The 25,242-nt window shown below is 37.4% G+C and overlaps 1 protein-coding gene across 5 annotated transcripts; it reads left to right on the top strand.

Annotated features, from left to right (window-relative positions):
- Nucleotides 1-1,102: 1,102 nt before the first annotated feature.
- On the top strand, nucleotides 1,103-19,392 carry LOC128242755 (uncharacterized). Of its 5 annotated transcripts, XR_008262740.1 has the most exons (3): nucleotides 4,953-5,230; nucleotides 13,174-15,341; nucleotides 15,433-19,392. XR_008262740.1 is itself a non-coding variant. In XM_052960155.1 (2 exons), the coding sequence occupies exon 2, from the start codon at nucleotides 13,265-13,267 to the stop codon at nucleotides 14,729-14,731; it is 1,467 nt and encodes a 488-aa protein (XP_052816115.1). In that variant the 5' UTR covers nucleotides 1,103-1,464; nucleotides 13,174-13,264; the 3' UTR covers nucleotides 14,732-19,392. The 5 variants fall into 5 exon arrangements, 4 of the variants coding, with proteins under 4 accessions (XP_052816115.1, XP_052816037.1, XP_052816197.1 ...); XM_052960155.1 differs by lacking the exon at nucleotides 4,953-5,230 and adding an exon at nucleotides 1,103-1,464 and having other exon boundaries at nucleotides 13,174-19,392; XM_052960077.1 differs by having other exon boundaries at nucleotides 13,174-19,392.
- The last annotated feature ends 5,850 nt before the right edge of the window (nucleotides 19,393-25,242 follow it).

A 25,242-nucleotide genomic window follows, 5' to 3' on the forward strand; every position in this document is an offset into this window, starting at 1 on the left:
TATTTATTTTAAACAAGACAACTATGGATTGGAGAAGAGTTGATGGGCTATTGGATATACAGTAAAGTTCAACTGACCGTTAAGCGCAGAATTCAATAGACGCATTCCACTTTATATGTTTGTTTTATATATACATAAATATTTTGTCAACGCTTTATCGGTAACTTTACAAGTTCTCTCAATAAATACTCAGTTTTAACACTCCAAATGTTTAAAACCCGATAAGGTTTTAAGTAGAAAGTTTTACTCCGAGTGTTTTATAAGCCAGTGTGTGCCCTGTGACAGGCCGATTTTGTGTTTAGCCACTCAGGGTGTTGCCGAAATCTTGGTTGAAAAGCCCTGGCGTAAAACAATGGAATTGGTATGGATTTGAGCTCCTTAAATTCTTTCTTGGCAGGAATTAAGACAATCGTAAACCGCTGAAATCAAGGTTGTCTTTTGTGTAATGAAAAATCGGCTTAAATAAATCGCAAGCCGATCGGAGGAATTAAAGAAACAATTTTGTGCCGTTCATGAAATAGTTTAAGCATAATACGAATTAAACATGTATAACTTCAAAAGATCATTTGATTTGCATAATGAAAGTATATTTTCGTGTTTTAGACGTGCTTATAATGTTTAAAAGCAATCGGATATCAAACCTAATTGATAACAATGAAATAAATTGATCATTTGTTAAAAATTGTTAAGGTGAAATTGCCGCAGTGATCTACTGACGGTGTATTCATACTTGGATAATAGGTGCCTTTTAAAAACTGGAAGGTTAGTTTTATACTTCAAAACCGATCAATGTTGTGAAACTTCTGTCACTCTTTCAGTGTATCGCTCCTATTTGTCGACATACAATATATGGCAAGATCGAGTGAAAGAATTTTTGAATAATGAACAAAATTTGTAATTCTTCTTCATGAGTAAAATCTAACAAATCGAATGAGATATTGAATAAGTCTTTGCAATATTCGGATTACTGTTCTCAAAGGCTCCAGTGTCGCTCCAGTGTCGCGCATTAAACAGAAATGTTCCAATTAGATTCACTGGATTTGATCAATTGGACGTTATTAATGTTGTAACTGAACGATGTAACAGCAGCTGCCTGGTGCGCGTGTGTCGCTAAGCGCCGGAAGTTGCTTGTACCGGAAGTAGCGCCAATCAAGTGATCAGTCTCTGCCAAAGGATTGTCGCTTGAGTAGTCAGTGTCAGTACAAAGAAAACTGCAGCAGCAGCAGCAGCAGCAGGCACAGCAGAGGCTGCACGAGCAGAAGCAACAACAACAACAACAACACCATTGTTCATGACTTTACCAATGGTAATTTAGCGATTCATTTTTAGGTTGATATTTAATAAAATAGAAAAGGAACTCAAACATAGATGTTCACCGTACAAGACTCTGTGCTGACTGCTTCAAAACCTCAGTTAAAATCAACTGTTGGCGGACGGACGGAAAAACGTACACGTCAACGTAAGGTATGTAAAGACGTACAATGCTAACTTAAAGTCTTAAAAAATCACGATCAAAACTTCAAAATGTTTGGAGGGTAAAGTGTTACTGTTGTTCAAGGTTAAATTAACTTAGCGTTTGAAATTATATCTTGTCCTACGGGATAACAGTATTATTCAATCCTGCCGTGCATTTAATTTGGAAGATCAGCAATGATCCGTTCTTGATCAAGTGAATCATTATATTTAAACAGAGGTTAGGCAAGTAGACAAAATATAATATCGAACACTTACATGGTTGAAAGGTTAATAATATGCATTTACCAAATTGAATGGATATGTTGACAGTTGAACGTAAAATTAACTTAATACAATCCATATAAGAAATTTGTGATTTTTATGACTGGTCGAAAAATCGTTTATTTTACTCGATTCAGAGATTTAATACATCTTATTCAATTCAATTCAGTTCAATCGCTTTATTGCTACCTATTAAAGCATATTGAATATGATAATATAAAACAAAATAAATGTTCATACATTTACGAACGTGCTAATATATTGGCAACATATATAGATGATAAATTAAAAAAAAAACATGTTATATATGCAACAAAAAAATCAAATTCAATTTAATTAAAATTATAACCTACATTTCCAGCCAATGAAATCGCCTATCGGCCTTCAATTAGTACTACTTAAGATATGACGTCATACATACGTTCTCTGCAATATTGAAGTCATCACCGTGAGTGAGCCCTTCTAAATCATTAGAGTTCGAACTATTGCAGTATTACATGAATATGATTGATTTTGGACAAAATGAGGTTGAGGTATATTGCGAACAATATATGTTTAAATAAACACAGTTTTAGATATGTTTGTGAGTTATTGAAAACATTTAAATTGTATTCAAAGTATTCATTATTAATGAAAATAGTGACAATTGGTATGCATAAACATAGAATTGTTAAAATGTGTCAAATGCAGATTGATTGAAAAGTAGAAAAAAAAAGAAATACACATAAACAGACATTCAGGCAGACAGACAAACAAACAAAGGCTATGCAAGATTGACAGACGTACGAACTAGCAGTCGAGCAGATGTCAGTATGATTGGAACGACGGACGGACGGACGACCGACAGACCTACCGATCGACAGACAGACAGACAGACAGACATACAGACAGACAGACAGACACACGGACAGGACAGACAGACAAACAGACTGGTATACAGTCAGACAGACACACCGACAGACAAACAGACTGGCATACAGTCAAACAGACACAGACAGACAGACAGACACAGACAGGACAGACAGATAGACAGACAAACAGACAGGACGGACAGGGCAGACAGACAGACAGACAGACAAACAGACAAACAGACTGTCCTACAGTCAGAAAGACACACCGACTGACAGACAGACAGTAAAAAACGTATATAATAACACAGTCGGCAGATGTCAGAAGGTACGGAAAAACAGTCAGACAGAGAGACAGCCATCCCTTTATTTATAACAGACATACAGACGCGGACTGCACAAGATGACTAAGACGTTATCAAACTTGAAGACAAAATTAAACAATAAGTTGTGTCGGAAGTTTTGTTTTGACTGACAATAAATTGTTACATTAGAATGAAGAAAATAGTTTGATATTCAATGGTAGACCGTATAGAGCATGTATAGAATTTTATTTTTTTGCGAAGCATATCTAAGAGCTGATTGTTCAGAACTTTATTAAAGTGACACTCTTTTTCAAAATCAATACATACACATGAACCACGAACATAAATTTTGAGTGATAAACCTTCAACTACTTACTTAATAATGCATTTTTGGAAAATATCAATTACTGATAACAAGACTGTAACCGTGTATTTAATAGCAGAAAGCGAAAACATATTAAATGATTGGTGAATGCTAAAAGACTTACTGTGGTCTACTATCGTCTCATAAAGTAGAATACCGTGTTTTATGCACATTTCTTACAAATTAAACTCGGTTTCCTTCGTAAGAACCATTGTTTTCGACATTTATTCATCCTTTTTGGAATAGTAAAATAATATTATAAATTGTGGTCAATCTTATCTGGGAGTAAGAGTGTATCTTTGAAGTTAACAACGTGATTATGGACCTAGTTGTTTACTTTAAAACGTAAAATATATGGCGATGTGCTCTCATATTTAAATACATTGTATTAACAAGTACAGCTGGAACAGTTGTCTCAAATCTTGTAAGGATTTCATAATTTAAGCCCCATAGGCCCCAATTTCTCGAAACGTCTTAAGTCCCTTATAACAGGAATAAGCTAAACTCACTATTTTTGCTGTTCTATAATATGTGTTATATTTACTTTTTTTTTACAGTTTTTAGAAATTATATAAGAACAATCTGTAGGCTAATAACAAGAAACCATTTTTCTTTTATCAAAATTCATTTTTAGTTTGAATTTTGGCTAATTGAAATAAGCGACTTAAGCCTGTTAAGCTTAAGAAGTTTCGAGAAATCGGGGCCTGAGCAGTAACGATTTGAACATTAAAGCTGCACTCTCACAGATTTAACGTTTTGACAACTTTTTTATTATTTGTCTTGGAACGAGCCAATTTTTGCGAAAATCCATGGACACCAGATTTATAAGACTGCTGACAAAAAATAGATCGCAAATGTTTATATTTCAGTGCCTTATAAAAATTGCGATCTAATTTTTAACGTTTAATAGTAACGGTTTAAGCCATAAAACATTAATTTTCGAACGGAAATATGAAAATCTACGATCTGATCTTTTGTAAGCAATCTTATATAATTGGGTTGCAGATATGTACGCTCAAATTTGCTCTTTCCAAGACAAAAAATAAAAAAGTTGTAAAAGTGGTAAATCTGTGTGAATGCAGCTTTAAAGTGGCACTCTTATTCAAAATCAATACATACACATGTATAACATACATCTATTTTGAATGATAAACCATCGACTACTTACTAAATGATGCATTTATTGAAAATATTAATTACTTATAACAATAGTATAACCGTGTATTTTATGGCTGAAAACGCAAAAATATTAAATGATTGGTGAATGCTAAAAGATTTAATGCAATCTACTATCGTTTCATAAGCTAGCAATACTGTGTTTTCTGCACATTTCTTTCAAATTAAACTCGGTATCATTCATAAGCACAATTGTTTTCGAGATTTAATCATCCTTTTTGGTATATTAAAACAACTGTATTAAATATGTTAAATCTTATTTGGGAGTAATAGTGCAGCTTTAACAATGATGACGTCTACAATATTGTTTGTTAGCTTGTATAACGTTCTGAACAGCCAGCCCATAAAAATAGTAGCTCAAATTATCAAATGAAGCATAATTGGTCATTCATACCAGTATAATAAAAATAAGTAGACAAATAGACGTTACATAAAATCTCTTCAGACATGGTTTAGAATTCCTTATCAGACACGATCGATCCGTGCAGGTATGATATCATAATATTGGCAGTGGAATACGAAATATTGTCATATGATAACGTTGATACTATTTGAATGGAGGGTATTACAGCAATTCTTGTTTCTCCAAATACCTGGATGTGTCAGTGGGGTGTTAGTGGTGTTTGGTAGGCATTTATGACATATTTGAGATTACCGAAAACATGGAAAGAGTTTATTTAACCGCTTGAAACAAATAATTGAAAATTAGCATTCTAATAGTATTGACAGAAGTCATAATGGACGGATTTTATGGAAAGCATGCTGGAGTTCTTGCACATTCATTTGTGCTGTTATGAACGGTAGGTTCTGACCTGGTCTGTATTTGCAAAATAGGTTTTGATTGTGAATTTCAGTATATCAATAACTTGTAATACATCTTATGTGCAAGAACAACTACATTTATTTGTTTCGCAAGTAAACAAGGTGATACCATATTCTTTGTAAGTAACGTTTTGGTCAAGTTTTAAAAAGGGCAGGGTGCTGCAGAAAAAGGGCACATTGAATTCGGCTGGATAAAATTTGGAACATTATAACTGTGACAGAAAATGTAAGCAAGTGATATTAAATTTCAACAGCCAAACTTGTAAACTGTGTGTGTTTATCTATAATTATATCATTCCATAAGGGTAGAGGCTTGAAACAAACCGTTGTGTAGTTTTACTTATATGTGTCCCCACCCCATGGAAGTTTTTAGACGCAGGTCATCATTCTTTTAAGGTACATGTATATATATTGAATTTTCCATTATTTTAGATCGTCAATAATGAATAAGTCATAGATCTTAGCCGATAATCGCTGAAAACACGAAGTCAAAGCAAATCTTAATTTCCCGAAGGTGTTTTACCAATGCGATAATCCCTCAACGTCAGGCTAACTAACTTGTTATCTTAGCTAATAACAGCCATAATTTATCTTGTTGTGCGTGCTGCACAATATAATGCTGCCTTATCTGATATTTTAATTCCGACAGGTCATGTTTTGTGTTTGTTTTCCTAGGTGTGTGGGTTTTTTTCTCAGGCGAAATTTTAATAATTGCCAGTAACGTTATTATAGGATTGGTGCGGATACGGATTTAAAATCTTAAAAATTCTTAAACAGACCTGGTCAGTATCAAAATGAATTTGCAATCCTTTTAAAATGACTGTACAGCAGATTGGCACCAAAACAGTTTTTTCTGTAACGAATCTCAGGACAATAACCTAATAGAATGTGTTGCGCTTTGATATTATAATTGTAAAAAAAGTACCAAAATGTAAAAAAAAATGTGTCAGAGACCGGGTTCGAACCTGTGTCGCCAAAATTGCAGTCCAGCGTCGTATCCACTGAGCTACGACGCCTTACTCTTTTATGGTGACATAATTAAGCTATACACCTACCTCGGTAATATCACGTGATAACACCGACTAGCCAATCACGCATAAGGAATGAATTCTACCTGGTAGACATACCCAGTAATCTTTTTTTTAATGTAAAGTACGAAATAACTGCTGAACTTAAATAAATTGTAAACTATGTGGTACTTCAGTTAGTAAGTTTCAATGCATTGTACACATCGATGTCAAGTTTATGTCAGTTTTCGATAATTTTCTCTTTTTTCGCTATTTTATCATACGGAGTACAGCCCCTTTAAAGGTCATTTCTCTTTTTCGACTATACTGGATTTTAGAGTTTATGCTCGACAGCAATGACCTTAATGGTCTAATTGATATTACCACTCTGTTTCATATATGCATACACGTTGAAATTGATCATTCATTATGAAGATATGTGTTGTTGACGATGTACATTGTACAAGTCGAAATAAACTGTCTGTCTGTATGTCTGTCATAAGGCACATACATTTTTAAATGTATTTTTTATTATATTATTGATCGCCGGCCAGAGGGTGGCGACTCTGTTTTAATTCCTTTTTCATTTTGCTTATTGTAGGCGACGCTGTAATTCATACGATTACAATAAACTACATTTAATTGCCCCGAGTATGTAAACGTTTGTCTTTGTTATAAAAATATTTGTTTATGTTACATATTGTAATGCTATATATCGGATAATGCTTTGGTGTCTGTGATAACGGTTATTTTTAATAGTTTAATAATATTCAATTAGCGGTCATTGTTATAAAACGCAGAAAACATGCAGATATAGTAGCGCAGATTAGATTGCAAATACTTAAGAAACATGCACAAAGATGGTAGTGGAACACGCAGATATCATTTCTGTCTGTTTATTTGTCTCAAGTCAGTACTTTATACATGTACATTGTAGTTTTAATGTTAATTAAAGACCTCTTGATTGAAACACATGCGCAGTTTTCTTGCGACATTGTTGCCATGTATCAACTTTCTACGTGAAAAGGGTAGGGGGAATTGACATTATCAAGACTATTAAAGAATATTTTTGTCAATATGTTTTTGCTCAACAGTTACGAAAATTATTTGTTTCCGAATACGTTAACAGAAAAAAAGGCTAATGAAAGAGTTATGCTTGAATTCAAAATTTCAATTAGGCATAGGTGACTTTTTGTTATTGTTTTTATCCGGTAGATTTGTTGGCCTCCATTCAAGTGAAATTTCGTTGTTGTTTTTTTTCAATTATACTTTTATTAAACCATGTGTTGTTTTAACCAAAATCTAAGCAGGGTTTGACTAATGTGTGGACGATGTGACCAATATACGTACGATTCTTGGTACGTGGTACGTTTTGACAAATCTAGGTACGTTTTGACCAATCTTGGTACGTGGTACGTTTTAACCAATCTAGGTACGTTTTGACCAATCTTGGTACGTTTTGACCAATCTTGGTATGAACAATCTAGGTACGTTTTGACCAATCTTGGTACGTGGTACGTTTTGACCAATCTAGGTACGTTTTGACCAATCTTGGTACGTTTTGACCAATCTTGGTACGTGGTACGTTTTGACCAATCTAGGTACGTTTTGACCAATCTTGGTACGTGGTACGTTTTGACCAATCTAGGTACGTTTTGACCAATCTAGGTACGTTTTGACCAATCTAAGTACGTTTTGACCTATGTTGCAGGTACGATTTGACCAATCTTGGTTGACCAATCTTGGTACGTTTGACGAATTTGACAAATCTTGGTACGTTTTGACCAATTGACCAATCTTAGTTTATGGTACGTTTTTACCAATCTTTGTACGTTTTGACCAATCTAGGTACGTTTTGACCAATCTTGGTACGTTTCGACCCGATGACGTTCTGATTTTCGGACGCTTTGTCCAACTTTATGACGATATGGAGCACTTTGAGGATATATCGGTCGGGTTCTAACTCAAATCGTATTCCTGAAACTTTCACAAACATTTGATAAAGCGTTTTGAATAAAAGGGCGTTTTCCTTACAACAATTCTTTGAAACAAAAAAAAAGTTTAATCATCGGCGGTTTACAGTACGGACACAGACGAGTAATGACAACTATCGGTGCCAAAACAATACTATTTCAATGTCAATCACGCGTAAAAATATTTGAGAGAGGTAGTCAATCACTTCTATGAATATTTCAGATATTTGTGGGGAGCCGTAACTTTGATAGTCAAAACGCAGACATGAATTACTAATCAAAGGCAGGGCTGTCAGTTAATGAACAGATAATTAACACAAAAGCTTCACTGAGTTAAAACAGGCAGGACAATTAAGAGATTAGTTGATCTTTTTACGCTACACATTTGTAAGATTATCGCGAGAGATTATCTTGAAAAAGTCCCGATCAGTATTAGCAGTCGTTTAATCCCCTGTCAGAAATCCGCTGTAAGGAATTAGGCAATGTTCGCAATATATGTTAGTATTTGTTGACATGTAATTTTTCATTGAACGAAATAGATAACTGGGGATAATTGATTAGTTGATTGATTGATTGAATGGTTGATTGATTGTTCGAATGAATGAATGCATGAATGAATGCGTGAATGAATAAATGGACGAATGAATGAATAAACGAATGAATGAATGAATGAATGAATGAATGAATGAATGAATGAATGAATGAATGAATGAATGAATGAATGAATGAATGAATGAATGAATGAATGAATGAATGAATGAAAGAATGTATGAATGAATGAATGAATGAATGAATGAATGAATGAATGAATGAATGAATGAATGAATGAATGAATGAATGAATGAATGAATGAATGAATGAATGAATGAATGAATGAATAAACGAATGAACGAATGAACGAATGAACGAACGAACGAACGAACGAACGAACGAACGAACGAACGAACGAACGAACGAACGAACGAACGAACGAACGAACGAATGAATGAATGAATGAAAAAATGAAGGGACGACCGGACGGACGGACGGACGGACGAACGAAACGAATGATTTTATTATTTATTTATCGAACTAACGAATGAACGGACTATTAATTGAATAATCAAGCGGACGGACGAATGAACGGAACGAACTGGTTGGTTGAAAGATTGATTGACAGATTTATGACTGGCGGCACGTCGACAGACATATAAGGACTGACCGACCGACAACCAGATTAACCAATCAACCGACCGACTACCGACCAAAACACAGACCGGAAGACCAACTGGAAGAACAATCAACTGATATGTCGGCCTTTTCATTTCCCTTTCATATGTACTAACAGATAGGTTGGAAAACAGTTGGTCGGTTGATCAATTTGTTTATCGGCCATGTTGGCATTTTAATGAACTTAAGTTGGTATTTTTAAGAGCGTTTTGTTCTCTTCTTTCAATAATTAATAGCGAAAATCACATTCAAATCTAATTTGTATTTATGTTTCATTTAAATTTCGGTACATTGAAGAATGAGTCATTTATTTTTTGTTTAATATCTGTACCTGGGTGATTTATATACATTAAAATGACAAGAAATATTCATCTCATTTTTACAGATGTAAAAAAACGGTGCGATTTATAATTTAAATTTCGGTTCATTGAAAAGTGAGTCAGCTATTTTTTGTTTAATATTCTTTACCTGGTTGATCTAAATTCATTGAAATGACAATTAGAGTATATTCATTTCATTTTCGTTTTTGTACAGATGTAAAAAAATACGGTGCGGTATGAAATCATAAAGTATGAACACTCTTGTGAATGTAATCACCCGTACTTTGACACAAGAGCTTCAGTTATCACCGGTATATCGATGGCGCTTTGTAAACGAAATATAAAACGGTTTTACAATTAACATGGGACCCTTTAACCTACGTTTTCTATTAAAATTATATTAGAATGCAGTAATACCATAATTCGAAATTCACTCAAAAGGCGCGAGTACTAAAAATTCAGTGGTGCATTATTACGTTTTTTTGCAATGTGGTTATTTGTCATAAATCTTCTTGAACACAAAATTTTGTAAAGGCATTGAGCTGGCCTGTAAAGTTTAATTAAACTTCACAAAAGGTTGTCGTCATAAACGGAATGATAAAAGGAAATCATTGATAATTCAAGTGCGATTTTATTAACTTTCGAACAGATAAAACGGACCAATATCGCTTTTTCTGGATTTAAGGATTTAAGGATTTTTGTTCATTAAGTGCATTTTTGAAAGCACCTGTTGTGGATTGTTAAATGAATGTAAGTTTATTTTTTGTTCAAAAATATCATAAATAAATAGTGAAGTAAATGATTCTAGCTCAAAGCCACTATAGGACACTATCATTTTCAATGTCAACGTACACACAATCGAACCCCGTTGGCTCGAACTCCTTTGACTCGAATTTCTCGTTTGCTCGAACTGCATGTTAAAGACCGATTTCTTTATATTGAATGTCAGCATTCCCGCTTGGCTCGAATCTTCTGAGGCTCGAGGTATTTTCACCGGTCCCAGGGAGTTCGAGCCAACGGAGTTCGACGGTATGCAGTTCAATTTTAACAGACATACGTACAATATTTGTAATTGTAATGCGTACAGCTAAAGGATATTTAAGATTTTTATATATATATATATATATTAAAATTTCGTGACTTGCTTAATACGGTAGTTCTATTTGAAAATTGCATTTTGAAAAAAAGTTAACCAAGCGTAATGCGTACAGCTAAAGGATATTTAAGAATATTTTTTTTATATAATTATTTTAAAATTTCGTGACTTGCTTAATACGGTAGTTCTATTTGAAAATTGTATTTTGAAAATAAAGTTAACCAAGCGTAATGCGTACAGCTAAAGGATATTTAAGATTTTTTTTAATATATTTTAAAATTTCGTGACTTGCTTAATACGGTAGTTCTATTTGAAAATTGCATTTTGAAAAAAAAAGTTAACCAAGCATCTACTGAAACAGTTCGTTTCTAAAATAAATATAACGGTTACTGTTGATATTTGCTCAATAGTGTTTTAAAAACAAACACAATTAAGTCATATAACGTTAATTATGTATTTGTATAGGAACGGGGCCAGTGGGATACAAGCCGAAAAACCTGCCTATTTTTCTTACAGTGAACTCTTATTGCTCGTTTTCCTTGTTCTATTGATAGATTTATCGCCACTTTATTTGAAATATTGATAAAGATAAAGCCTTAAATAAGCTGTCTATACCTTGGGCGAATATTTCGGTAGCCTAAAACAAATATCCACTGTTTGAAAATGCAGAAATTTAGAAACTTAAGCCCAAACAGTAAATAAAGTGAGTTTCTATTAAGGACGCATATGTTGACTCTTAGGCCAAACATTGCTGGTCATGTGAGTTTGGTTCATGTCTGAATGTTCGAAAGCCCATAATTTAAACCTCGTCCAATAAACGATCGAAACGATCTTGTATCAATATACATAAGCTTCCTTCCCTGTCATTGTTAGACAAAATAATACGAAAAAAAAAACGTAACTAAGCAAAAAATGCTGCCGTGAATTCGATTCTCCAGCTTATGACAATACATGACTTGAGAAATGAGTAACGGATTTGTTCTATGGTTTTGCTATGTTTTTTTATTGAAGGCGGGGGGGATGATGATTGAGGGAGGGGGTTTCATTCCTATGAGGGAGGAAGGACATATCGGTACTATTAGGGACGGATGGGCTATCGTGAAAATAAGGGAGGGGAGGAGGGAGAGGATGGGGGGTATCTGTACCATTAGGGAGGGAGGGGCTATCGTCGCTATTAGGGCGGGAGGGTGGCGCTATCATTGCTATGAGTGACGGGAGGGAAAGATGAGTTTTCGGTACTATTACAGAGCTCCTCTCCGGCTAACGTTGCTACGATGGAGGGGAGGGAATGGCTATCGTTGCTATGAGGGAGGGAGGGAAGGGCTATGGTTGCTACGATGGAGGGGATGGAGTTAGGAGTTATCGTTACTATTACGGAGGATGGGGGGAGGTATGGGTAATACGAGATATTTAGAGACGGAGGGGTTTTAGTTTTATGAGCGAGGGATGTAGGGGTATCGATACTATAAGCGGGGGGGGGGGGGGAGGGGTAGGAAATGGGTATCGGTACTCTGAGGTATGATGGGAAGGGGTATCGAGGCTTTGTTTGAGTGATGATTGAAAAGATAGGGGGTATCGTTAATATCAGGGTAGGGGTATCGGTACATTAAGCGAGTGAGGAAGGAAAGGTAGGGGGTGGGTAGAGCGATGGGGTATCGGTACATTGAGGGAGCAAGCTCATGAATTACATTGGGTTCGCCTTTGAAAACAAAACCTGTTGCTGAGACGCAGACTTTGACGTAATCTAAACTTAAATTATCAATATTTGATTAATTTTAGACCTTTCATGAACTTACAAGTCAAACAATTCAGTTCAAACATCAATGACTTTCAGCTAGGTAGCTACTGTTTACAAACTAAATTTAGAAATTTGAATCGATTTTACACGGTTAATAAATAATTAGTGGGCAGGTGTCCTAACTTTTTCTATGGCTCGGAAAAAAGTAGAACTGTCTAATGTCGTGTACAATAAATATTGTTTTGAGAAGTGATCGTTATATACTCATAAACTACTAAAACACTTGTTTTATTCAACTGCAGGACTACATACATAATGACAATATAAATATAAATTAGAAAAAAAAATCATTCAATATTCCAAAATTGACGAGTGATTATACATAGGTGTGAAACTCGAATCTACATAAACAGTTGGTGATGATTTCTTCTTTTTTGCATACAAAACAAACGCCAAACAATGAGCATTCATTCTCAAATGTAGTTCTTTAAAACCTCAAAGATATAATACTTATACTATGTATTTAAAAACTGATTCACCGCCTTATAAACTAGCCAATATGATGTTTTCTTTTTCAGGGGTGACGTTGACCATTTGTTGCATGATCTGCTCGCCAACAAACCACTTCCTGTGAGCTTATGAGACAAAACCGGAAGTAGCGCATGCGTCATGACCCGGAACTCGACCGCAGTGAGTCACGTGGTCAGGATGAACCGCCGATCGAGCACCGGAAGTGGGTATCCCCTGTGGATGCGGACGCTTGAAGAAAAGTACCAAAAATTGCACAAGAAAATCACAGAAAATACCGGAGCGACGCGATTCACAAGTTATGTCGGCCGCTCGGTTTGTGACGCCCGAATTTCGCAGGCTATTAATAAGTACAGAGCGCTGGCACAGAAAAGCGCATTGCGAGCGGTGGAGCTCAAGGCTGGGGGAACAAACAATAATGAAAATAGTGATCTACTCTTTGAGAACACAAAGCACGATTTACAGAATCAATATTTGGATAAGACTGATACAAACTGTTGGGACAATGAAGGATTTGAAAACTGTGAAAATGGTGACGAAATAAGGCCCATGTCGCCATGTGAAAGTCAAGCAAATGATCAAAATAGGGTGGAGTGTTTAAGTGAGCAGTCGAACATTGACGACGATGAGCGGATATATGATGAAAATGACGTGGAGTGTATGAATGTAGAGGAAGCTGATGCGGAAGTAGTTGACGTAGAAGAAGTAGAAAACTTTTCTGCGGGCTTTGTGCCAGATCCTAAGGTGTTGGTGGGGCGTAATCTTGATAAAACCAGAACTGTCGTGGAAGGTGAACAGAACAAAATAAACAACGAGCGATATGATCGCCGCCATTTGCAGACATCACTGAGTAGGGCTAGTAAGACCACGTCCAAATCGTGCCCGGCGAAGATACAGAACCACCATCAGATTCACCACATTCACAAGCATCCGAGCAGCCACGGCCACGTGATCGGTGGCCAAGGGCACATGCACAGCGGCCAGGGGCAAGCGCAAAAACAGCTCCTGGCGACGCGGAGCCGGAGCGTCCACCGCCACAGGATGTTCACGCCCATGTCAGCGGAGGCGAAACACGCTATCACGGAAACCATTCAGGAAATGAGCATATCAACCGGACGTACCGAGATGGACGCAAACTTTGTGCCCAGCAGAGGGCGCGTTTGTGTGAAAAACTGGTCAAGTGGGAAGAAACCTAAACAAGCTTACAATACAAACGCTGTCTTAGACAATGCATCGCATTTTTTGAACAATATGAATAATGTGGAGAGTGCAAAACCTACGGAGAAGCCGCCTTCGTTAAACGGATCATGTCGCTCCTCTGCAGGGTCAGGGACGCTCCGGTCGGAATCGCGACTTCCGGAAATCCAGAACGGCAGTACGCGCGACCGTAGTAACAATGACAGACGACAATCTTACATCATCCCCGGTATCGGGAAGTACAAAATCTCATCGGAAGAGCCCGTCTTCGAGATAACGCCGCCGGGATTTGACATCCGGTACACGGACGTGGAGCCGCACGAGGAGAGGGAATCCGAGACGCCACCACCGGATATCCGGCAGCGCGCCATCGACAAGTGTTCCGAGTGGCTTGTGAAATATAACAAATGAGGGCAGTTTTATTCTTTCACCACGAGTAGGTTGATACAAAGACCTGGATTACGCAATCGAATGGGCATCTAGGAAATATTGAAGTGACACTCTTATTCAAAATCATTACATAAACATGTATAACAAACGTAATTATTTAGTGATAAACCTTTAACTACTTAATTAATAATAATTTATGGAACATATTAATTACTGATAACAGGATTGTTACCGTGTATTTAATAGCAGAAAACGCAAAAGTATTAAGATGATGGTGAGTGCTAAAATATTTACTATGATCTACTATAGTCTCATAAGGCAGAAATACCATGTTTTCTGTATCTTTCTTTTCAAATTAAACTCGGTATACTTATTAAACAAGAACCATTGTTTTCGAGATGTATTCATCCGTTTTGGAATATCAAAACAATTGTATTTATTGTGGTTCATCTGATTTGGAGTAAGAGTGCATCTTTAATTCAGTGCACGTACACACTACGGCTATAAGTGATTTATTCATGGGTATTTGAGCGAACAAGTGCTGTTTGTGGCGTAGGGTTTATAGTCTAGAACGTTTTTTTCTCTCAATAAAACGTGATTGAAGTAGCACAGCTGGCTTGGGTTGTTTAAGGTGGGCTTATCATCTTGTTCGAGGTGGGCTTATTCTTGTTCGAGGTGGGCTCATCATCATCTTGTTCGAGGTGGGCTTATTCTTGTTCGAGGTGGGCTTATTCTTGTTCGAGGTGGGCTCATCATCATCTTGTTCGAGGTGGGCTGAGCATTTTGTTCGAGGTGGGCTTATTCTTGTTCGAGGTGGGCTCATCATCATCTTGTTCGAGGTGGGCTGAGCATTTTGTTCGACGTGGGCTTATTCTTGTTCGAGGTGGGCTCATCATCATCTTGTTCGAGGTGGGCTGAGCATTTTGTTCGAGATGGGCTTATTCTTGTTCGAACTGGGCTTATCATCATCTTGTTCGAGGTGGGTTGATCATTATGTTCGAGGTGGGCTTATTCTTGTTCGAGGTGGGCTTATCATCTTGTTCGAGGTGGGCTTATTCTTGCTAGAGGTGGGCTTATTCCAGTTCGAGGTGGGCTGATCATCTTGTTCGAGCTGGGCTGATCATTTTGTTCGAGTAGGGCTTATTCTTGCTGGAGGCGGGCTTTGAATCTGTACAAACTCTTACTTCATTTATAAGTTATAGTTCACATGTAGTTATAGATAAAATGTTTCATGAAAAACGACACTACTGCTTCAAAAATACAATTTAATCATTTGTGTTATTATAAAAAATGTGTTATATAGTGCAATGACCCATTTTCTGCCTCAGTTGATTATGCAATAGTTCCATTTTTATCAAAATGTCTCTCGAATTGAAATTAGATTTAAAGCTGCACTCTCACAGATTGAACGTTTTGACAACTTTTCCAAAACAAAATGTTAAAAGAAGCCACTTGATTTGTTAAAGTGCATAGAAACGAGTGATATAAGACTTCTGACAAACAATCAGATCGCAGGTTTTCATATTAATGTTGAAAAATTGATATTTTATGCATTATTTTTCGGGTTAAAGCGTTATAAACGCTTTTGGCCATAAAAGATTGATTTTGGAACGGAAATATAATCATCTGCGATCTGATCTTTTGTCAGCAATCACCTCTCACCTCTATCACTGGTGTTCAGATATTTACGCAAACATTGGCTCATTTCAAGACAAAAAATAAAAGAAAAACTTGTCAAAACGGTAACTCTGTGGGAGTGCAGCTTTTATTAAGTCACCTTGTAAAAGAAATAAACACCTTTTTAACGTTGTCTTATCTATTTTATATGACTATTTTACTATGTCTTATGGGTTTATGTCCTGTAACAATTTTCTTTTTTAAAAAAGATCCTCGTTACACGGTTAACACCAGAAATAAATATAAATCAATTTGTAAGGAGCTTTTTGGCCTTTCGATTTCTAGCCAAAATCCTCCATATTATAAATATGTTTTTTTGAATAACTGTAATAACTTGAATTCAATATGTATGTAACAGTTTAACAATAGATAAATCATTTGATGACATTTGATAAAAACAACAAGTATTATTTTGGGGAATGTGTAAAAGTTGACATTCTATATCTAAGGGAATCATATAAATCGATCTGGTTAATCCGATTAATTAATTTTAAGATGAACATCAATATTCCGTTTCATATATTATATATATATATACACACACACTAGCTGAATTAAGAAACCGTGCATGAAAAAACATACTAGTTATGAAATAGCCCCAGAAATAGAATTGATTTTAAAGATTATTTAATCCTGAGAATTATCACAAGCTTTGAGGTAGTACCTCCTGAGAATTATCACAAGCTTTGAGGTAGTACCTCCTGAGAATTATCACAAGCTTTGAGGTAGTACCTCTATCTATTACAGTTACATTTATGTCTTAAACAGTTGAGGTAAGCCTCATTTTATCACCAAAAGGCTTGACGTTATTTTAGACCAATGTCGATTGAAGCATGGTTTCTTTGTTCCGCTGGTATAATTATATCCTTAGTCTAAAACAGTATTACAATATTATTGTTGTTTGTTTAATGTTTTACTTTTCATTCCGGTATTCAGCCGGCTGAGTGGACGTTGGTTTACATGTCTTTGCGTATTTCTGGTGTTGTCTAATTGTGATAAAATTACTACTCCTAAATCAGCAACAACAACAACAACAACAACACCAACATCGTTGTTAGTGACGTAAACCAATTTTCTTTGCATTCATGTTTTAACAACATAGAAAATGACAAATTATGATAAATGACAAATTATGATACCTATGCAACATAGAAAATGACAAATTATGATAAATCTGACTCAAATTGTGAATGTTCGTTGTCTGCAAAATATTTAGATTCAGTATTCAAATGTATATGGGCAATACAATTTTGTTCACGGGTGGGGACCATTGCCTTGCCTCGGGTGTACAGGGTCATCTTGTCGACGAATGTACGGCAAAACATCGTAATGTCAAGAATGTCAGATCAATATTAAATCATTGAATGGGGTTATTTTGTGAATCAAGTTAAATTAACCGACCTATACTTTACCTATGTATACTGACTGGTGGCCTAGTGGATATGGAGTCGGTTTTCTAAAAAAAAAAATCTTGACTCTACCGTAGTGGGTTCGCACCACACTAAAACCAAAATACTGTTTAATACTATAATTATATATTTTTTCTGTAATTTCGATATCACGGAGTAAAACAATTATAAGTGTTTTCAATTGTATTTACGGGGAAATAATTTTGATCCAAAAACATGCGCGAGTTTTTTTTTAAAAGGGACTCGTTCTCATATTTAAATGTGCGACATTTTCTTTCAAACATTTTTGAAAACATTGGAGGATGCTCGTTTAAAATAGTATTTTGTAATTCTGAGCCTTAAATCGTCCAATTTGCACAAAGCGATACTTACGCTTTTTCAGCGAAATATTATAAAACTATAAAGCTCTTGTTTGATTTTTCGATGAACTTTTATCATTTTACAAGCAATTTGTTTACATCTGACACTATCATTAGTTTTGTTGTATGACCCTATAGAACGTGAACAACTCCCTTTAAAGCTGCACTATCATAGAATTATCGTTTTGACAACTTTATTTATTTATTTTTTGATCTTTGAATAAGCCATTTTTGCGTAAGTGTCCGGAAACTAGTGATACAAGACTGCTGCCAAAAGATCAGAACGCAGTTTATCTTATTTACGTTCGAAAAATGATGTTTTATGGTGAATGGCGTTACTTACGCTTTAAGAAAAATGGAACTTGCTGCAGTTTACCAAACAGTTGAGATCTGTTCTAGTGTGATTTATCTAATATGATTGAATTGAAGGTACTGATGCCAATATCACCCGATTCCGTGACAAAAAACAACAACAAACAAAACAAAAAGTGTCAAAAGTGACAATCTGTGAGAGTGCAGCTTTAAATGACAGTAACTATTTATTTTCATCCAATATCCATCATTCATGTATTTTATTGTATGTTCTCCATGGTTCCATCTTGAGCTCATCATCTGTTGAATTTGTTTTATTATTTGTTATATTTTCATATTTTTCTGGTTGTTATACAAACTTCTGTGATATGAGGCCAATTGTTCACAACTTCGTTAATGTAAACGACCTTGTTAACGGATTCGTTGTTAACTTTCAAAAGTAAAATATTTATGATGCGCTAATATATATTTTAGTAAAACAGGCATAGCCGAATCAGGCCCCAATTTCTCGAAACTTCTTAAGCTTAACAGGCTTAAGTAGCTTATTTCACGTAGCCAGGATACATTCTTAAATTTGATTTCGATAAATGAAAAATTGTTTATTGTGACAATCATAGCATAATTCTTATTTAAAGTCTTAAATCTGTAAAACAAAATCGTTAAATAACATAAATTATAGGGAAATAAAAATAGTAAAATCAGCTTAATCCCTCTATAAATGCCTTAAGAAGTTTCGCGAAATTGAGGCCAATAGTTTAAATATTTGTATAAAGTACCGAAAATCACACGTGTGTCCATGAAAAACCTTCAGCGTATAAAATATTTGAAAGTTAACAACGACTCAGTTAACAACGTTGTAAACTTTAACAATGTTTCAGACAAGCGGCCCAAATTGTGTTTTGTAGACATATTAAATTAAATAAATATGAACCGAACTTAAGACTTGTGGGTTTTTTTATAAAAGTATATATACATGCATTTTCTGTATTCATATTGATTTGAACGGTTTTTGTTCGTTCAAGTAAGATTAAATGAGTCCATGTTCCGATAATCATTTAAGGAAAATCTGTATAGAAACTTCGATATGTCAACGGATAAATGGCCCTTTTCTGTCAAGGCAATGATAATAATAATGATGTGAACTGTTCCTTCTGAAATATTATTGTGAGATCTTCAAAAAAAGAAAGAAAAGAAAAAGGAATGTTTTGTGTTTCAAATCTCCATAGACGTAATGTTTTACATTTCATAAATAATGCCTTGATGAATAATTCTATATAAGTTTTACAAATATCATAATGCTATCGAACTATTTACTTATATTCAGTATGTCAATATCCCAATATCAATTTACGATTTTCTGTCATACTTATCAGACTTCGGAACAAATATTGTCGTTTTTTGACTGACCCCCATTCAAAACTCTTAAACCATAAAATCGGTACTCTTAAACCAGCCCACCACCTTAAACACATTGCACTGTTTGTATTATGCTAAGATTATATTGAAAGTGTCTTAAAATGTTTAATAGAATTTGATGTCTTAAGATATTTAATAGAAATACGAAACACTGCATAATCACGCTTGATCGTATAAGTATAAAGAGTAAATCTGGCTGATTCACGCAATCCTTTGTGAACGTTTTAAAAACCAGGTGCACATGAAATTGAGTTGATTGAATTGTACCCTGGTTACTTTGATACTCCAGAATTATAACGTTAAGTTGGTTCTCAACAAAAATAACAATCCAAAAGGCAAAACATACAAAAAGCTGAAAAAAATAAAATAAAAAAACCTAATCAATCGGAATACATCGGCGAATATCCAACATAATTGACTATCTCGAAGTTTGCCGGAGATGGCCGAGTTGTTACGATGGACAACCAAAATGTTATGGGTTATGGTACCCACGTAATATGGTAAAAAGAAATTAAGGATATTGCTATAAGTCGTGATAAAGCATTAAAGCCAAATCTAGCGCATTCATACAGAGGTCGATATGACAATAGAACTGCTCTCGTAAAAGCCATATTGACCACCGGTATACACTGACCTAGCTCTGACCTTGTGTAAGGCGGCCTTTAAAAGTCACATACCATATGGGCACAATAAAGAGGCTAATACGCCTCGCACATCAAGAAGTTTAATATATGGACAACATAATGTCCATAATGACTGTACAAAGTACCAAGATGGTAACCATTACTGTCCACAATGACCACACCAAGGTGGTAGCCCTTACTGTCCAGCCCTTACTGGCCACAATGGCCATACCAAGGTGGTAGCCCTTACTGTCCACGATGGCCACACCAAGGTGGTAGCCCTTACTGTCCACGATGACCGCACCAAGGTGGTAGCCCTTACTGTCCACGATGGCCCCACCAAGGTGGTAGCCCTTACTGTCCACGATGACCGCACCAAGGTGGTAGCCCTTACTGTCCACAATGGCCCCACCAAGGTGGAAGCCCTTACTGTCCACGATGACCGCACCAAGGTGGTAGCCCTTACTGTCCACAATGGCCCCACCAAGGTGGAAGCCCTTACTGTCCACAATGGCCACACCAAGGTGGTAGCCCTAACTGTCCACAATGGTCCCACCAAGGTGGTAGCCCTTACTGTCCACAATGGCCACACCAAGGTGGTAGCCCTTACTGTCCACAATGGCCACACCAAGGTGGTAGCCCTTACTGTCCACAATGGTCCCACCAAGGTGGAAGCCCTTACTGTCCACAATGGCCACACCAAGGTGGTAGCCCTTACTGTCCACAATGGTCCCACCAAGGTGGAAGCCCTTACTGTCCACAATGGTCCCACCAAGGTGGTAGCCCTTACTGTCCACAATGGCCACACCAAGGTGGTAGCCCTTACTGTCCACAATGGTCCCACCAAGGTGGAAGCCCTTACTGTCCACAATGGCCACACCAAGGTGGAAGCCCTTACTGTCCACAATGGCCACACCAAGGTGGAAGCCCTTACTGTCCACAATGGCCACACCAAGGTGGAAGCCCTTACTGTCCACAATGGCCACACCAAGGTGGAAGCCCTTACTGTCCACAATGGCCACACCAAGGTGGAAGCCCTTACTGTCCACAATGGCCACACCAAGGTGGAAGCCCTTACTGTCCACAATGGCCACACCAAGGTGGAAGCCCTTACTGTCCACAATGGCCACACCAAGGTGGTAGCCCTTACTGTCCACAATGGCCACACCAAGGTGGAAGCCCTTACTGTCCACAATGGCCACACCAAGGTGGAACCCCTTACTGTCCACAATGGCCACACCAAGGTGGAAGCCCTTACTGTCCACAATGGCCACACCAAGGTGGAACCCCTTACTGTCCACAATGGCCACACCCCTTACCGTCCACAATGGCCACACCAAGGTGGAAGCCCTTACTGTCCACAATGGCCACACCAAGGTGGTAGCCCTTACTGTCCACGATGACCGCACCAAGGTCCCTTACTGTCAACAATGGCCACACCAAGGTGGAAGCCCTTACTGTCCAGCCCTTACTGGCCACAATGGCCATACCAAGGTGGTAGCCCTTACTGTCCACGATGGCCACACCAAGGTGTGGAAGCCCTTACTGTCCACGATGGCCACACCAAGGTGGTAGCCCTTACTGTCCACGATGGCCACACCAAGGTGGTAGCCCTTACTGTCCACGATGGCCACACCAAGTAGGTAGCCCTTACTGTCCACGATGGCCACACCAAGGTGGTAGCCCTTACTGGCCACAATGGCCACACCAAGGTGGAAGCCCTTACTGTCCACAATGGCCACACCAAGGTGGAAGCCCTTACTGTCCACAATGGCCACACCAAGGTGGAAGCCCTTACTGTCCACAATGGCCACACCAAGGTGGAAGCCCTTACTGTCCACAATGGCCACACCAAGGTGGTAGCCCTTACTGTCCACAATGGCCACACCAAGGTGGAAGCCCTTACTGTCCACAATGGCCACACCAAGGTGGAAGCCCTTACTGTCCACAATGGCCACACCAAGGTGGAAGCCCTTACTGGCCACAATGGCCACACCAAGGTGGTAGCCCTTACTGTCCACAATGGCCACACCAAGGTGGTAGCCCTTACTGTCCACAATGGCCACACCAAGGTGGAAGCCCTTACTGTCCACAATGGCCACACCAAGGTGGAAGCCCTTACTGTCCACAATGGCCACACCAAGGTGGCAGCCCTTACTGTCCACGATGACCCCACCAAGGTGGTAGCCCTTACTGTCCACGATGACCGCACCAAGGCGGCAGCCCTTACTGTCCACAATGACCTCACTTTAAACACAGGTAACTTTTGTACAGATAAATTAAGTATTCATTATGGTTATTAAATAATCTTAGTACATTTTTGCCTTAATCGATATTGATTATTTGGTGGGGGCTTTGGTCATAGGGTAGTGGCATGACCTCTCCCCTGTACCAGAGTACCAGAATATAGACATATATGCATGGATTTTTCTTTGAATAATTCTTCTTAATTTCATCGGATTGTATAGCATAGTGGTCAAAGTTGAGGCTCGAAGTCTTCCTGGGGGTTTTACACATTGCAACCGAACCAAGGTGACATGCACAGTGCCCTGTCGGTCCCCATTTGACCGGGACTGACCATTCTTCCTTATCTTTTCTCGCTTGTGTAACACTTAAGATGACTTTCATCGTTGTTAAACAGCCACTGTTTAGGGGGTGGATTATTATCTTTGGCATTAAACCTTGTTCAATAATGAGCCTGATTTTCCTCCATTCAGCTACAAGGTTCCTCTTGGCACTTCACAAGGGATGCGGTGGAGTACGTGAAGCTATATGCAGTCAGCGGGCACGGGCAGACCTTAAAACAACTCCCTTCGAATGCGCCTTTCCGTATTTAATATGGGCCCAAATGAACCAAATTCGAGTACCCAACGATTTCATTGCGTACATTTGTACCTTATTTCGATTTATGAGAATTTCCATTTAACAAACTTCCCAACGAGAAGATATATCTCTTAAGCTGTTCAAATATTGAATATGCAATTCAATTATTCGCTAATTTGTTTGTTTAGTTGTCTATCAAATATTTTGAATTAAATCTTTAAGCGGACAAAACTAACTGGTTACCCAATTGACGTAAAAGCAAATCGCCCCTCGACAACGGTGTTTGATCATTTAATACTCTGATACGAACAACAAATAATAGCAGGGCACTCCGAACAACAGCTATACAGTCGAACCCCGTTAGCTCGAACTCCCAGGGACCGGCGAAAATACCTCGAGCTTCGGAAAATTCGAGCCAAGCGGGAGTGATTACCTTCAGTATAAAGAAATCGGTTATAGTTCGAGCCAACGAGGAATCGAGCCAAGAGAGTTGGAGCCAAAGGGGTTCGACTGTATTCCCGCCGCATGTAAGGGCGTTATGACCTTGAAATGGCATGGTTTAAACATGGGCTTTACATATTGTTTTCATGACTAAAACACGTAAGCAAAGTTTCATCACTATTTTTAATGCGTAAAAATATAGAACGGTCACAAAATGCAGGGCTTGGATCGGTATTATATGTGTACGGTCGCCGCTATCCGCGTCCGCAATCCACGTAAATTAAAATCCAACCAGTTTCATACTGTTGGTATAATCCGCCAACTTGAGCTTCCAATCCGCGTCCGATTTATGCACATATACCTGCAATGACAATCGTAACAACTCGGCCATCTCCGGCAAGCTTCGAGATAAACAATTATGTTGGATAATGGCCGAGGTGTTCCGATTGACGCAGTAAGTGAATTCAGCGGTTGATGACGCATAACCGGATAATTAAAATAGAAATAGTGCCAAAACCATTATTTCATTAACAATAAATGAATTTTAATGCACACAACACATTAAAAAAGAAAAACATCCGGATAATGAAACTTTAAAATGTAAAGTTTGTTCAATTGATCGTTTTTCAACATGGAAATGAAACATTTAATACAGCCTTTGCTATGATTGCATATTTAAACATTAAGTTTAAGTTTCTGTAAATGTGAAAACAAAAATGATTATTGAAATCAAATGAACAAATAATTAGTTTATAAATTTCTGAATAAAAAATACCATTATCTGTAGAAGAACTGGGGCACATGGAACTTGGAAGATTGTTTCTATTTTGTAATGCGGGCAGCGGGCAGTGGGCGCCGACAGCGTACTCTCTGAATACCGGCCTTAAAACTCTTGACCTTGTAAAGTGACCGTGACATAACTAGCGTCCAACGTGGGATATATTCGTCGCCTTGACGACGTAAACATGCTATCCAAATACTTGTTTGTTGATATATGAAGATCTATGGTGTTTATAAAGTGTATTTCATAGTTATGAAACAGTAGCGTGCTCGCCGAATTGAAATAACCCGAAATCGATGGCAACTGAGCCCAACATCCCAACCCTTGACTTCAGATAAGAAGCGGGAACGAAACCAGGGCTCAAACGCGTAAGCTTCTTTTAAAGAATAAAGGCTCAAATCCGAGTACATGTATATTGTTAAGATAGTACATGTGAGCAACAATGTTTTCCACTAACATTGAGTCATTGTTATTATATTTGGACAAAACATGATAAGAATTTTTTTTTTTTTCACATTTTTTAAACCATGAGATATGATTGGCCAATGGTAAGAGCGCCGCGGAGCAAACGAACGACAGCGATTATTTAGTGGTTTATATTAAGTCAATTTTTATTGTGCGTTTCGTCTCTGGCAACATGTGTACACGTTTTTCTTGAACGGTTTAAGAGTTATGGCCAAGGTCAACGTGC

This window comes from Mya arenaria, chromosome 1 (genome assembly GCF_026914265.1).
Source record: "Mya arenaria isolate MELC-2E11 chromosome 1, ASM2691426v1".
NCBI classification, from domain to species: domain Eukaryota; kingdom Metazoa; phylum Mollusca; class Bivalvia; order Myida; family Myidae; genus Mya; species Mya arenaria.